General features: G+C 30.2%; 1 protein-coding gene across 1 annotated transcript in view; it reads right to left on the reverse strand.

The window, feature by feature from the left end:
- Positions 1-14,813, reverse strand: part of LOC106459705 (rho GDP-dissociation inhibitor 2-like) — a 17,927-nt gene extending 3,114 nt beyond the window's left edge. The window contains exons 1-3 of the mRNA XM_022386229.1: positions 14,733-14,813; positions 4,791-4,983; positions 2,299-2,401 (exon numbers count right to left, since the gene is read on the reverse strand). Of these exons, the coding sequence (XP_022241937.1) occupies positions 2,299-2,401; positions 4,791-4,977 (290 nt within the window). The 5' untranslated portion in view covers positions 4,978-4,983; positions 14,733-14,813. The remainder of the gene's footprint in view (positions 1-2,298; positions 2,402-4,790; positions 4,984-14,732) is intronic.
- Positions 14,814-15,227: the final 414 nt, after the last annotated feature.

Genomic DNA, 15,227 nt, shown 5'->3' on the forward strand with positions numbered 1-15,227 from the left:
ATTTCTCTAAAAGAGAGATGTGAATAGCTATATATCTTCATGATTATTCTTATTGGCCTTGTTTATCCACCTTTTCATTCCACTGATCATTCAAAAAATAATATAATGTAGTAACAATTTTCATGATTCATTGTTCAAGTGTACATAGTCATCATTAAGTAAAAAATTGACTCAAAATGAGGAATTATACTCTTATGTCAACTGCCTCAATCTACAAATATCTGTTAAGTAAAAACAAGGGTTTAACAAAATTATCTTTTTACAAATCACACAATAAATATGTCACAGTACCACTCAATCTCTGCCCCTGCATTTCAGCTATTGTTTATACAAACATTAGTTGGATACTAAAATTAGTTATTTTAATATTACATAAAACACATAAATAACCTGCTTATAGTTAAATATACTGTATTTCCCTAAAGATAACAAATATTACCTGATTCTTATAGTTTAACCTAAGTGGTCTAACTTTCATAACTCATCTTCAGGCCTAATGTTTAAATACTCTTCATATGCGAAGCATGAGTTTACCCCCTGTATAATCTACAGCAATTAGCCTTAATAGTCACTGCCACAACTTCATTCATTTTCGATGCTCTGCAGTTAACATACTGCACAAAATAAAATAATTACAGGTGTCAAACAATATACGAATGTCTTTTACACACAAAAAATTAAAAAAAAATACATGACGCCTGCTATATAATCTACAGCAATTAGCCTTAATCGTCACTGCCACAACTTCATTCATTTTCGATGTTCTGCAGTTAACATACTGCGCAAAATAAAATAATTACAGGTGTCAGACACACACAAGAAATTTACAAAAAATACATGATAACAGTTGAATTTTACACTTATTGATACTGTAATTTTTAAAAATTCACTATCTTATAACTATTATATGCTTCCCACTATCTCAATACAGATGCCTAACAACAGACAAGCATAAAGTCTAAATAAGCTTTGTATGTGAAGAAAGAGTTTACCCACTAGGGTAATAAAATGTTACACCATTTATGTTATTGGTGATAGCGGACCCAAAGTTTTGTTAATACTATGGAGGAAGAGTAAATAAAAGAGTTGATAAAATTAGGTGAAATAGCAAGAAATGAAGACAGTTGAATTTTACAATTTTTGAGAATGTAATTTTAAAACTTCACTATTCTGTAAGTATTATACATTTTAAACTATCATAACATAGTTGCATAAAAAATTGACAATTAGGCCTTAACTTATTGGTGGCAGTGGACCCGATGCTTTGCTTATATTTTTACATCATTATGGAAAGAAAAGAAGTGGAATAGCATCAAATGAAGACAGTTGAATTTTATACCATGATTTTAAAAATTCACTATTTTATACCATTGTTTTATCAACAATTCGATCAAAATAAAATCTCAAAATCTTAGTCAAATATATTCAACTATATAATACAATAACAGCATTATCCAAAGGACTTATCTATTTAAAAAAATATACCTAAGAGTTTTTGTTGCATTTTCAATACAATTCATTTACGTTTTGTTCTCAGTAGCCAAGAAACAATAATGAAATGAACAAAAAGAAGAATTAAACCACTGGCAAACAAAATGAATAGGAACCATAGTGAAAGTAATTCAAAGCTACACAGAAATGTAACAGCTTGTGGGATTCCCCAGATCACCACACAGTTAAACTGCAAACAGAAAAATCTGCCCACAGACAACTGTAATAAATCTACATCAAAATGTTAATGGTAGAGTATTATTTTTCAATTATTTCTCAATATCTAAAAGGGTTTCATGCTTTAGAGCCTTCAAAAAAAGACTGTCATTATACCATATTTGTACATTTTTCTATTTGAAGAGATATAAAGCAAATTAAACTCAATTCCTTTATTTGACGTGATGAAATTTTTAAAATTGTATAACATTTATAGATTCTTTCAACAAATTTTGCAAATTCTATAAATTTTCATTCCAAGTTTTTCAAATAAATCTGTGTCAGTTCATATTTTTTAGCTGCTTAAAACTAATGGCATGAAATAAGTCTTTAAGATTATAATACAGTAGTGATTAAGTGGACTTTAAATGTTTACAAACTAGAATGAATATGAGAAATATATATAATTCACCATGGGAAAAAAATAAACAATATCTTATAAATGAAATTTAGTGCCAAAAAATAGTTACATCAAGAGATGTTTATGGTCTTCAATTGAAAAGCTGAGTATCAATATCTTTTCGATCAATAATTAAGTACAACTTTATAGCAATTTAAGTGTATGTGTGTGTCAAAATATGAGAAAAATACTTAAGTGACTGATGCTCACCTGAAAGATCAAGGATTAAATCGGGTCTTCCTTCAACAACTAACGCAAGTTTCTTCACTAGAACCCTATTTGGATTATCAGGCTCTGTGGTTAAAACAAAGAAGAACTTAAATATTTTGAAAAAGAAATATACATAATATTTAAGAATAACAACATATCTGTTGGTCCATCTAGTCCAGCTCATCCACTAAACTCTAAAATTTATCAAGCCTTCCCTTTAACCCTAAAATGAACTGCATCCACCAAATCTGAAGGCAACCCATTCCAAAGGCCAACCACAATATTAGAAAAATTAAACTGTCTCAGTTGAAGATGACTCCTACCCTGACAAAATTTATATATGTGTTCCCAAGTCCTACCATTCTCACCATTAAGTATGAAAAAGGATAAAATGATGATGCATCAACATTGTCACTTCTCTTAACAATCTTAAACACCTCAATCACATCCCCTCTAACTCTTCTTTTTTCCAAGAGAAAATAACTTCAAAGATCTTAACCTGTCCTTGTGTGACACCTTTCCATCACAGGTTACATTCTAATAGCTGTCCTATGAACCCTTTCCAAAGATTCAATGTCCTTCTTAAGGAAAGGTACCCATCACTGAACACAAAACCTCAAATTTGGCATAACCAATGACCTGTACAATATTTTTTATAACCTCTTTAGACTTTTATTCAATATTTCTATAGATATAGCCTAAAATTATATTTGTTCTGCCCTTAATAACAACACAGTACTTGGATGGTTTAAAAGACTGATCAACTAGAACATAAAGATCTTTCTTAATATTAGTTAAATCATCCAATTATTATTGAAAAGTTCACTATCTCCTTGCTTTTATGATGAGTCAAGCTTAGGTTTTAGAAACGAATAATAATGGTCACTGTGGTGTATTCAAATGAACTACTGTGTATAAATGCAAGTTTCTTGAACTGTTCTTATTAAATGGTTATTTAATCAGAAAAATTCCTCACACTAATTCAAATTAAATAAAAATCATTCATTAACTTCAAAAACGTTCTCAAGAATGTTGTACCTTTTGTTTTTCAACCTTCCTGAGAATTCATATCCTGAATGACTAGAGGTGTTGTACAAGTAAATATATGATGTGCATATATGAAAAATAACTTTTATTCATATACCTAAAAGTTTTGTCAAAGCCTAGTTTTATCTTCCTTTTGCAAAAATAATGAACTAATGAGTATTATGAGGAATTTAATACATAATTTAAGTATTAAAAGTCCACATTTTCTCAGCAGTACAAAATACTGACTATCACTGTACATATATATTTTATTAAAAAATGTAGCAAGTACTCTACTGAGACACCTATTTAAAAATAATTAAATACATATTGCATTATGACAAATTTCTAACAGAAAACACTGCATGAATTAAATAATGAAATAAAATTCTAGCTCTTCACCATTTGTTTACACAGACTAAAAATAGTTAAAACAAATAGTTTAAAGGTGAATAACCTAAAAAAAATTGAAATTGTATATGTGCTCACAACGTAAATCTATCTACATAAAAGTGGATCCTTCGTAAAAAAAAAAAGAAAAACAAAATTGAACATATACAGGAAACATCAGTGGCAAACAAGTATACCTCCCAAGTATTAACTTATATTCCATAACTGTTTTTACAATAAAAATGTTCAATAATAGTCCACGAGATCTATGCAAAGAAACAGAGTGCCACATTATCAACTGCTAAAGCTCCCTGTTAATCATGTTATTAACGTAAGAAAGTGATGTTTCTTTTTTTTCTTTTATCAAGTACAAAAACATGTGCATTCTTAGGTAAAGTACATAATTAACACAGCAAATGGACAAAGAAGCACATTTTCTTTAGGTTAGGTTATGATGGTAGATCTTGCTTGAAAGCTTTACTGGTCCACTGTACAAAAATTGTAAGGATAATTGCTGGTCTGTCATCACATTTATTAGTTAATTTTATATACTTTTTCAAATATTTTAAGTTGGAATGTTTGGCCTGTAATATCACTCATGATTTTATCAACACAGTTAAGCTACACCTGCAAACAGGTTATTATTCACTGTTATTTTATTCCACGTGTATGTCAATTTCAGCTTTGAAAATTTTACTCAACAAAAAAATTGGTTTTCCACTGAAACGTATCATCATGACTGAAGTATTAAACAAAGTGAATTAAGGCAATACCAGTTGAAAAATCTCATAAAAATGTGTCAGTACTCAACTGAGACAACATCACATATATTATGTCTACTGTAAATATTTTCTATAGCACCATAATGAATTACATATTTCAAATTAATAAATATTGTAAGTTCTGATGGTAAAAACAGTGATAATAGTAGATTTCTGACACAACAAAATTTATTTACAAAATATAAGTATTAGAAAATTATTCCTGAAAACATTAAAAATGTTTTAAAAGGTAATAAACTATGTTCACATTTGCATGAAGAATAATAATACACAACCTAAAATTATTGCTTCTTTTGTTGCCTCTCCTAGTAAAGCTTCCTTATATTTCCTCAAACTTTCATCTCCTAAGTCAGCCTCTACTATTTCTTTCAGTGACTTTTCTGGTGGAGGTTTATAGTCCACCTCCTCTACCTCTTCATCTTCCACAACTTCAGTTTTCAATTCATCCTTATCATCTGCCATTGTATACTGAAAAACAAAAATGATAAAACTTGTGATTATACACATCACGATCCTTTACATATTTTATTTAAAACAACAGTATGCACCTTACTACAAACTACTGTAACTTTGCTTTGATCACACTTGTGTATATGTATGGTAATTTACTTAATAATCTTTTTATTTTTCTAATAGGTTTCCTTTTATCACAAGGTATTTGTTACATCATAAAAATTTGTTTCTACAAATGAGAAACATCCAACTTATCAATAAGTAAACAGAAATACATATAACTACATCTGTTATTAAGATAATTTATGATAAGTAGAAGCACTGCATTCATATAACTCAAAATACAACAGATAACCGTATTATTTGTCTAGAGCTAAAACCAACACCAAAATTATACAATATCAAAATGCAACACATAAGAAAAGTTTAAGCACCAAGGTAGATATGTAACAATTTCAGAGTAATTATTTAAACAACACATTTCTTTAATAAGACTGGAAGCTTGTGACAATCAATAAACAACACCTAGTTACCCTGACATAATGCCACGAAACTGCTTTTTATTTAAAGAGCAAATACAGCACAGCTACTATAACAAATTATAGTGACAACACACCTGCATATATCTTGCATTCATGTAAATAAAATTACAAACAAAAATTTTTAGTTGCCAAAAAAAACAACATGCTATTCATTTTTTAAATACATTTAGCATAAACGTATGCCAGTTGAAGTATTTAATTCTTATAATACTTCAAAAAGTACATATATGTCTTCCTTGACCATTTATGAAGACTACATTGCAAATTTAGATGGGGAAATCTACCTTATTATAATCAACTAAGAGGTCTTAATAAAGCAATTAAACTGTTATGTACAATAATTACTCCACTTCCTGCAATCATTACTAAAATCTAAAGACACACTTAAAGCTAAGTGGTATCACTTAGTAATGGCAACCCTACTCACACATTTTCTTCATCATAATCATTACGGCATCTCCAATCATGTTAAATGTGATGTTTATTTAACTCTTATCTCTGCCTGTACTAATAATATGCTCTGATGACTTTCAGACTGACTAAATACTTGTACAAATATGCCACTTCTTGTTAAGAGTAAACACGTTAATAAATTGCAGAAACTACTTACTTGTAAAAATGTCATAAAGAAAAACTCAATGTTGGTGAATATTTGGATAGCAATGTTCTAGTGAATCTGGTTATCTGTGGGAATAGTACTGTACAGTGTTCATTTGTTTCTGTCTTTTTTTCAACCTGTCCTTATTAATATTACTTTAGTTTAAACACACCAGTCATTTAATATCTTTAAGTACCGTTCAACAAGAAAAATTGTGAAACTGTAACAAGGTGATGCTATCAACATGTGCATCCTGTAGTGACTGTGAACTTTGATGTTTTTATCCAATATATTGTGCTTGTATGTGACAATGTGAAATATCTGTTCAGCACCAACACTCATGTTTTTTTTTTAACTTGCAACTATATATCATTGATTGTTTCAACTGTCAGTCAATTTTCTGCCCTTTTTGGAACAACTGCTGTAGTCCACTTTTTGATGCTCTGTTAACCCTGCATCTTATTATTAACATATCAGAATAATTATAGATCTCTACTTTGGTCCGTCCTTAATTATGGATATAATTATAAGGGGAATCAATAATGTTTAAAAGTACAATTCAATTATGTAATGGAAACACTAAATAGTCACTTGCAGTTCCAACAATATATATATATGTATATATAAAATAGTATATTAACAATTATATAGATTCAAATTTTATTATAAAAGAAACAAAAGGGTTCTGTCAGTATCTACTTGTAAATGGAGCTTGAAATATCATGGACGAGGTTGTCAAAAAACAAATACATAAAAAATTAACTACTCTGGAAAATAGTATGCCAAGTATTCTTTACAGCAAAAATATTAAAGGAAAGCAGATGAAAAGAATAACCTCAAATAACCTCTTAATTTTTGGTGATTCATATTCTTATTTTTTTTATTGCTCTTATTTTTGTTTCTGAAAAGCATTTCCTTAGAAGTAAGCTAAAGAGAACTAACATATTACCAAGTATCTAAAATTAAATAATTTATTGACTATTTTTAATCTTATACAGCATTAAAATAAATTGAAACAATAAAAATCCATCAGATAATTAAAAAGCTCAAAATCTGCAGGCAAATATATCTACACATGCAATCCCAACATGAACAGAAAAATTGTGAAAAACACAGAAAAAACTGATTATCACTAAATAATCAAGTAATCTAAATTAGGATTTCCAATTATTACTTTTTGATTATACCAAGTAATCAAAATATTGCTATAAAATTTGTTATTAAGCAAAAAGCTACATAATGGACTGTGTTCTTCTTGATCTTAGCCTTATAATTTGTTGTTGTTTTTTACTTCAAGTTTGTTCAGCTAGAGGGGGCTCATGATTCAAATCTTTGGTTCATCTCCTATTGCTATCAAACTTACTCACCACGTCTTTGTTATGGGAAAGCTACTAAAGCTACCTGTCACTGCTGAGTAGAGGAAAGCAATTACCTAGCAGTATTATTGCCAATTTTTTCTTCCTTTTCTTGAACTGCTGACTAGAGGGAAAATAACTGTCTGGCAGCACCATGTACATACAGTGGTTTGAGGAACAGTGTCATAATCAATTAATAAAATGTAATAGATTAATGAGGTATTTTATTAATCAATTACAAAATACCACTAATAATCTCTCAGCTCTACATACAAGTAAGCTTAGTCATTTCAATGGGTACACAAATGTTAACTAGCATAAAATACCCACACTCTGTTGCAGGATTCTAAAGTCCCCTCATCATTCACAGAGGCCTCAATGTACCAGTTAAACACTTCCATTATCTTAATTACTTCTGTAGCTACCCTAATGTGCCAATTCTTTAACTGATTTATCTGTTGTCATTTCCCAAACTTAATTCAATTCAACTCTTTTTAATAGCAAATAGTTTTAATTTAGCTTCTCAGATTAATTTTATTTCCTGTTTATATTTGAATTCTTTTCATTCTCCAATATTCTCCGATTCATAATTTTCTTCTCTTCCCATCGTTTGTTGCTGTTTTCCAAAGTTGTTTAATTCAACTTTTTTTAATTCTCAGATTTGTATTTTTCTTCCCATGTTTATGTTGAAAAAGTGTATTTGGCAGAAGACCTCCACATACTGTTCATTCATTAAGTGAGATTTAGAAAAAATATGATACCTTTCTATAGACCTTCGAGAAGCAGAATTATGACGCTATAGAGCAAAAAATTGGCCAAAATTTTCTTGAGTCAAATCTAAAAAATAATACCCAGGTGCACACCCTCAGAATCCCCTTATTATACATACAAAGTTGCAGGTCTCTTGGTTCTTTTCTCTTGGAGCTATGGCAGTCACACACACACACACACACATAGGCTCTTTTATTATTACAGAAAAAATAAATAAATAAATAATACCCAAGTGCACACCCTCAGATTCCACTTAGTATGCGTGCAAAGTTTCAAGTCTCTAGGTTCTTTCCTCTTGGAGCAATGGCAATCTTATATACATACAGACAGGCTTTTTTATTATAATAGATTAACAGCAGTTTTTGACCCAACAAGACATTTAATGGATAACAGAAATGACTGGTAAACAGTAACACCATGATTAAGTAAAGCTTTGTAAAAACTACTAAACATCATGCAAACATATAGTAAGACTTGGCTTAAAAAATATTTCTCTTTGCTATAACCAGACTGATTGTCTGAAATTGGGGCTGACTTAGAGATGTTTCTGACATTATGACTTGGGAAATTTTTATTTTCAATAATTTCTGCCAATATACTGACAAAATTTACCAACTTTAAAATTTTTTAATTGTCATATTATGGTTAGAGTATTTTTTCTCTGAAATTAATTTAGTCCGCAACGATGTGGGAGGACATCACCTGATTACCAATCAACAACTCACTGATGATTGGTCAATGCATTGAGGTTTTACAACATGGATTATCTTGTCCCCAGGACCCTTCATGCTAAACTAATAAATACACTACCTAAGAGGGGAGAATTTACTACTGAAGAGCATATATCAACAACATGGCAAACACAAGTCTGTTTAGTGTATCCATCTACAAAAAATGTTCTGAAGGATTAGGATCCAAAACATATTAATTCTGATTGGAAACATATCCATGTACAGAAAAGTATTTGTAGATTTACTTGGCAAATGAGATGAAACAGAATAACAAACCATAAAACTGTCGGCAACAGTCAATTCAACTTCATTGATCGAGGTCGATATCAACCAGCAAGTATGTGTTGCAAAAGAAATTGAAATTTCTGTAAATTTCTTCACAGAATAAATGTTGATAGTAATTGTATTCACAAAATAACACGTTATGTTTTAGGAGATAATGGAACAAGAAGTATTTCCAAAATATTTTTGCCAACCAATTTGCAAAATAATATATATTTTTACCCACCTACCTAGCCACATTTTAAGCCTGGCATAAACAAAAAGTAAATATGAACATTGAACTTAAACTCCATCTTATAAAATCAGCAGTGCCATTATTATTCATCAATCTGAAATCACATTACTCAGAGTTGGAATCAATCTGATAAGTGAGCATGTGCATACTGTGATTTAGTAATGACAATTACCAAAGCCTGTTGCTAACAGCAACAGTAAGGGAACCATTCTTCTAATATAATTCAAATATTGAAATTTATACCATGAGACAAAGTTTTATAATAGCCATATCTTACTAAAAGTCACAAGATATCTGTAGCACAGACATTTCCTTTGAACCATAATTTATAAGCAATATGGCATGAAATTAGAATAATCAAACATCAATAAATATTTATCAAAGAACTGGATTTAATACAGTTTTATAAAAATAAAGTTTTACCCATGTGCTGTTGACTGCTATCGGTGTATTATAAAATACAATTTCCAAACCTGTGTTTATAACGATGGAGTACTTCAGTAATTCAAGTTAAAGATGGTTTACGGTGGTTTACACATGCTTATCAATAAAATAAAATTGTTAGAGCCATAGCTATAAGGCTTTGAATAAGTAATTATAAAACGTATCATACACACTAATATAATCTAATAGAAGCCTACCTCTTTCCTAGGCTAAATAAGCAAGATAAATATAGCTAACTATTTTAAACAATACAAAATAGTAATAATCAAGTTTTCAGAACAATATTTCAATGAGAACAAGACAGAACTTCTATAACTAGAATTCAGATGTCTTACTAACTTTTCACCAAAGATAATTGGGTAAAATATTGAAGTTATTTTCCAGCAATCACATGTAAATTCTGAATTTTTCTTTACACCACCACCAATGCTCGTCTCACACAAAAACCTTTCCCAATTTCCATACCTCGGATGTATAACTCTTTTCTTACCTGGGGGATAGAAGGTGGTAGGGCAATGAGACATGTAAAGGGGCAAATTTAAATTAGATTAATGGTCAGCATCAGCTTGGGTGGCAACATTTTAAAAGTGCAGCCCCTCCCCACTAGCCCTGGACCCAATTCACACCTTTGAAACTAATTTTACACGTTCTAATTAACTACAGTTCAAGTTGGTGTATCCAGGTTCTTAACATACTAATTCAGGCTTATTTTAGGGTAGAATTACTTTACATCAGTTATACAATTATACCACTTCATATTTCATTTAAATACCAAGATGTTCAAGTAAAATGGAAATAAAACATAGAACAAAAAAAAAGTTAATTGATACAATAGTCAATGCACACAATGATTCCATCCAAGTTTTCAAACATAAACCACATTCATAAAAAAAAAAAAACACATGTAAAACAAAACAACTGAAGTAATTTTTCCAATTTTTTAATCTCAATATTTTAATCAAATTTTAGTTAAGACAATTTTCAAATATACGCTCTTATTATGTAAAATTTGAACTTTGGGAGAAATAGCTACAATACATAATTTTGTAAAGACAATATTTAACAACAGTTCTCACATAAAGTCAAGATGAAAACTTAAAAGGGCAAATTTCCATGTACAAGTAGTTCTAAAGTGAATACTCTCAATTCCAAAGGCTTCACGAAACCAAGTAAAACATTTTCATGAATGAGTAAAAATTCTTGGTCTGTTGAAAAGGCTATTCTATCTATCAAGACCAGCCATCAACACCAACAACTCTTAAATAGCAAATGATTAAACGAAGTTAAATTACTAGCACACATTTCAACATCATTAAAACTAATTCACAACTCTATAACTAAGTATAACAAACACAAAATTTTGTCCAAAAAACATTTCTAGACCTGGGTTTGCAAAGTTGTTTTAAACATTAAACAGATTACATGAGCCTAACAGTATCTTCAACTTTTTTTTATTCCATAACTAAAAGAACATCCATAAGTATTTATAATATTATCATCAACATTTCAAAAACATGTATGGACCTGGGTTTGCAAAGTTGTTTTAAACATTAAACAGATTACATGAGCCTAACAGTATCTTCAACTTTTTTTATTCCATAACTAAAAGAACATCCATAAGTATTTATAATATTATCATCAACCAAACATCTAACAAAGAATCAATGCTTCCTAAGTTTGATGTTTTTTAAATTTTCTGAAAATACAAAAAGTGAAGTATTTTAAGCCTTTACGTGTTGACAAACCCGATGAATTAACGACAGATCACGAAGCATAATATTCAGCAAATGAAAAACAAAATCAATTTGATACTAGCCAAATGGATATGTCTATGTGTCAGACTGCTGAAACACACTTTGGATCCTTTTCAACCTTTGAAAAGTGCTACAAAAGAGATGTCAAGTCACTGCTATTCAAGGGTCACTTGACCCAAATAGCTATCAGCATGTCATATTTTGAAAAATGAAGCAAGTGAATGCCCTGACCAAGAAGTAGCAGCCTATTTCACTGTCATACTGATTTCTTCATATTTTGAAAAATGAACAAGTGAATGCCCTGACCAAGAAGTAGTAGCCTGTTTCACTGTCATACTGATTTCATCAGGAAAATGGTCACTGGTGTCAAAGCTTATGGTGATACAGACACCCATGATTATATTACTACCATAAGGCGTTTTGCAAATTGATTAGAGAAATGTGGCAGAGAAATGAAATAAAAATGTCAAGCAAAATTTAAGCCAGGTTTGTGATGATGAAACTGAGTGAGAGAAGAAAATTCTTCCCACAAATTACACTATTTAGGCTTTGGGGAAGCAAAGAACTTCACATGTTGAAGGTGATGGCAAAAGAACAATTGGGAGTAAGTTGGGCTATGAAAACAGCAACTTCAATTTATTTTGAGTAGAAAGCATGTTTTGATAGAAATGCCACCTACAATGGAGTTGAAGCAAGTATGAAAAATCATTATAAAAAAGGAAAATGTTATATCAAAGCCAATTCATCATCACCTGGCAGATGAAAAAACAGATATAAGAACAAACAAAAAAAAAGTGTGTGATAAATATCTAGACTCTTCTAGTGGAAAACTTGAAATATACGAGGACTATTTTGGGATTTACTGAGGTGGCTAGAACTGATGCTGAAACCTATGAACAGCTTAACTAAACATCTCAGAAAGTGGGGAGAGGAAAGGGATTTGATGGAACTAACTCAATAGCCAGAAAAATGGAATTCAAATAAAGTTTACTGAAGTTTATATGAATGAACAATATTTTACCTATTGTGCCGATCAATAATTGACAGTTATGGTAACATGCAGTATTGTACAAAACAGAAATTTCCCAGAAACGTTTTCACAAGTGAAAAGTGCAAGGCTATTATACACAGAAATTGAATCAGCACTGATACAACAGAAGAATTGTTTGACAAAAAGTAATAAAAATCCATTTGTGAAGAACTATGGATGAAAAGGCTATACCAGCTCTGTGCACAACTTATTGGTTGTTAAATGTGCAGTTAACAATTACATTATGAGCAACAACAGAGAATTGAGCATTCATTACAAGAAATAAATGCTGGATCAATTGGGCAGACTTCAAGATATACCATTTCTTAAATTTATTCTATCACTCAATTCAGCTACATTGTTTTTGCTGCAATCTCTTCCTGTGTGCTGGGATTTATTCACCCACTGTTATTAGCTGTTGAATCTAGGAAGTGCAATTTGCTAAAAACATAACCTGATGCCAAAGACGTGATCAAGGCAGTTTGATAGCATTTCCAGGCATGTGTGACAATTAGCAATAAAATTCATGTGAAAGAGGCAAAGCTGAAGACTTCATGTAGTCAGACACATACATCAGATGCCCATACAGACAGCATTGAGACTTTTTATTACCTTAATTTCTATTAACCTTTTCTCAATCACATCATGACTCATTCATATTCAGGAAAGATTTCCTACTGATAATGTTACAAATGTATCAGTCAGATAATGACAAAACAGAGACCATCACTATACATTATAAAGGGAACATGCCATCTACTACATGTTTTGAATAGGAAGCTATTAGCTATAGCAGTTTTTTTAAGGAAGCCTATTTTTCCATTATAAAACATTATGTTCCTATAGCTATAAGTAATGTAAATTGAACATAAAAATTAAAAAGTACTTTTAACCATGATGAGGTTTCGGGCGTCAATAAACGCAAAATTACAATTATAGATATATTATTATTATTACAGTCTTGTGAACTTTTTCAATATTACCATTATTTAGTTTATCTAATTATGTAATTATTAATATTTTTGTTAACATAATGTATTGTCTTTAGTTGTACAGGTACTTTGGTTGAAAATCCAGTATCATGGAGGTTTACAAATTACATCAACACATTCTACTAGATATAACAGGGATGTGTGGATGCAGGGTAAGTCCCTCACATTTCTGCTATGCTGAACCTGTTGCTTATACTGTCATTTAGTTCATGAAATGTTTATGGCAATGCAGCTTCAGCACTCCTAAAAGTAAAAGGCTGAAAACATGGGTCAGGATAAGCATAATAAAATAATGGCTCAATGGATTGATCCCACTTTAAATTCATTAATATAAAAATATGAAATCAACAAAATTGTTGAAGTGTCAGGATTTTCATGGAGTTAGGAGACTTCATTTTTAAATCCTACAGTAACTGTAGTCTAGTCTATACCTACTGCCCTGGCTAGTTTAGTTTTCCTTCTGTTCTTCTAACTTTTCACAAGTGAAGCCAGATAAAATCATTTTATTAGTTTGAACAATGCATTTTCACTCATATAAGAGCACTACTTCTAATGGGGATAATAATGTTTAACATTAAGTTTTCAAATATGTTTGCCACACTAAATTTTTTACTAAAATTTAAAAAAAAAGAATTTTTTTTTGTGGCTGGTTACGACCCTGCTCTTATAATTACATCGATTTTCGAACACTATATAAAGTTATATTAAACCAGTAGTATTTGTTTATCTATTATTAATATTATTCAATTTATTGCTTCTAATAAGTAATATACTAAGGCTAAGTAAACTGAAAGTCGAATTAAACTCAATACCGCATATGAATTCCGATACAAGTGTTTTTCTACAAACTCAGTAACACAGAAAAGTAGTAGTAGTACCAATATACCAGAAATACCAGTAATAGTAACAATATTGGTTAGAAATCTACTAGGTACACATTATTCAAACTTCTACCAATCTCTAAACCAAATCTATAATTGTTATAATATATAAAAAATACTTATTCTTTATATTAAAGTTATCGAATTACTTTGCCAAATCCGCTGACAATCCCCACTCCCACAGATTATGAACCGACTCTAACCCTTAATACTTTGAATTTCCGGCAAAGTACATTCTAACATATTTGAGAGTAAGTAGTGCATTAAATACACGCAAAAACAAACATTTGGTGAAATGTTCAGCTAAAAGTATTGCAAAAATTCCTTTAAAATGTAACACTAATTTTTATATTGGAAAGTTTTGAACATAATTTATAAGCATTTTATTTTCTTGAAACGGAAGTAACGTTTTAATTTAATAACCGTCATGGGTATTCGTTCAATGTCTTTTCTGTTTTAAATAGAATGTAATTAATTTATGAATTAAATATGTCCATGATTTTGTAGTTCTTAAATTATACGTAAAATTAATTGAAACATGCTAAGCATAAACACAAAAATGACCAAGCAACAAACTGGAGGATATTAACTAATAAATAAATGGCTTTCATGATGAAATTTGTGGCCCAAGTAGATTGTTTGTT

Source organism: Limulus polyphemus, unplaced genomic scaffold, assembly GCF_000517525.1.
Source record: "Limulus polyphemus unplaced genomic scaffold, Limulus_polyphemus-2.1.2 Scaffold650, whole genome shotgun sequence".
Classification (NCBI taxonomy): domain Eukaryota; kingdom Metazoa; phylum Arthropoda; class Merostomata; order Xiphosura; family Limulidae; genus Limulus; species Limulus polyphemus.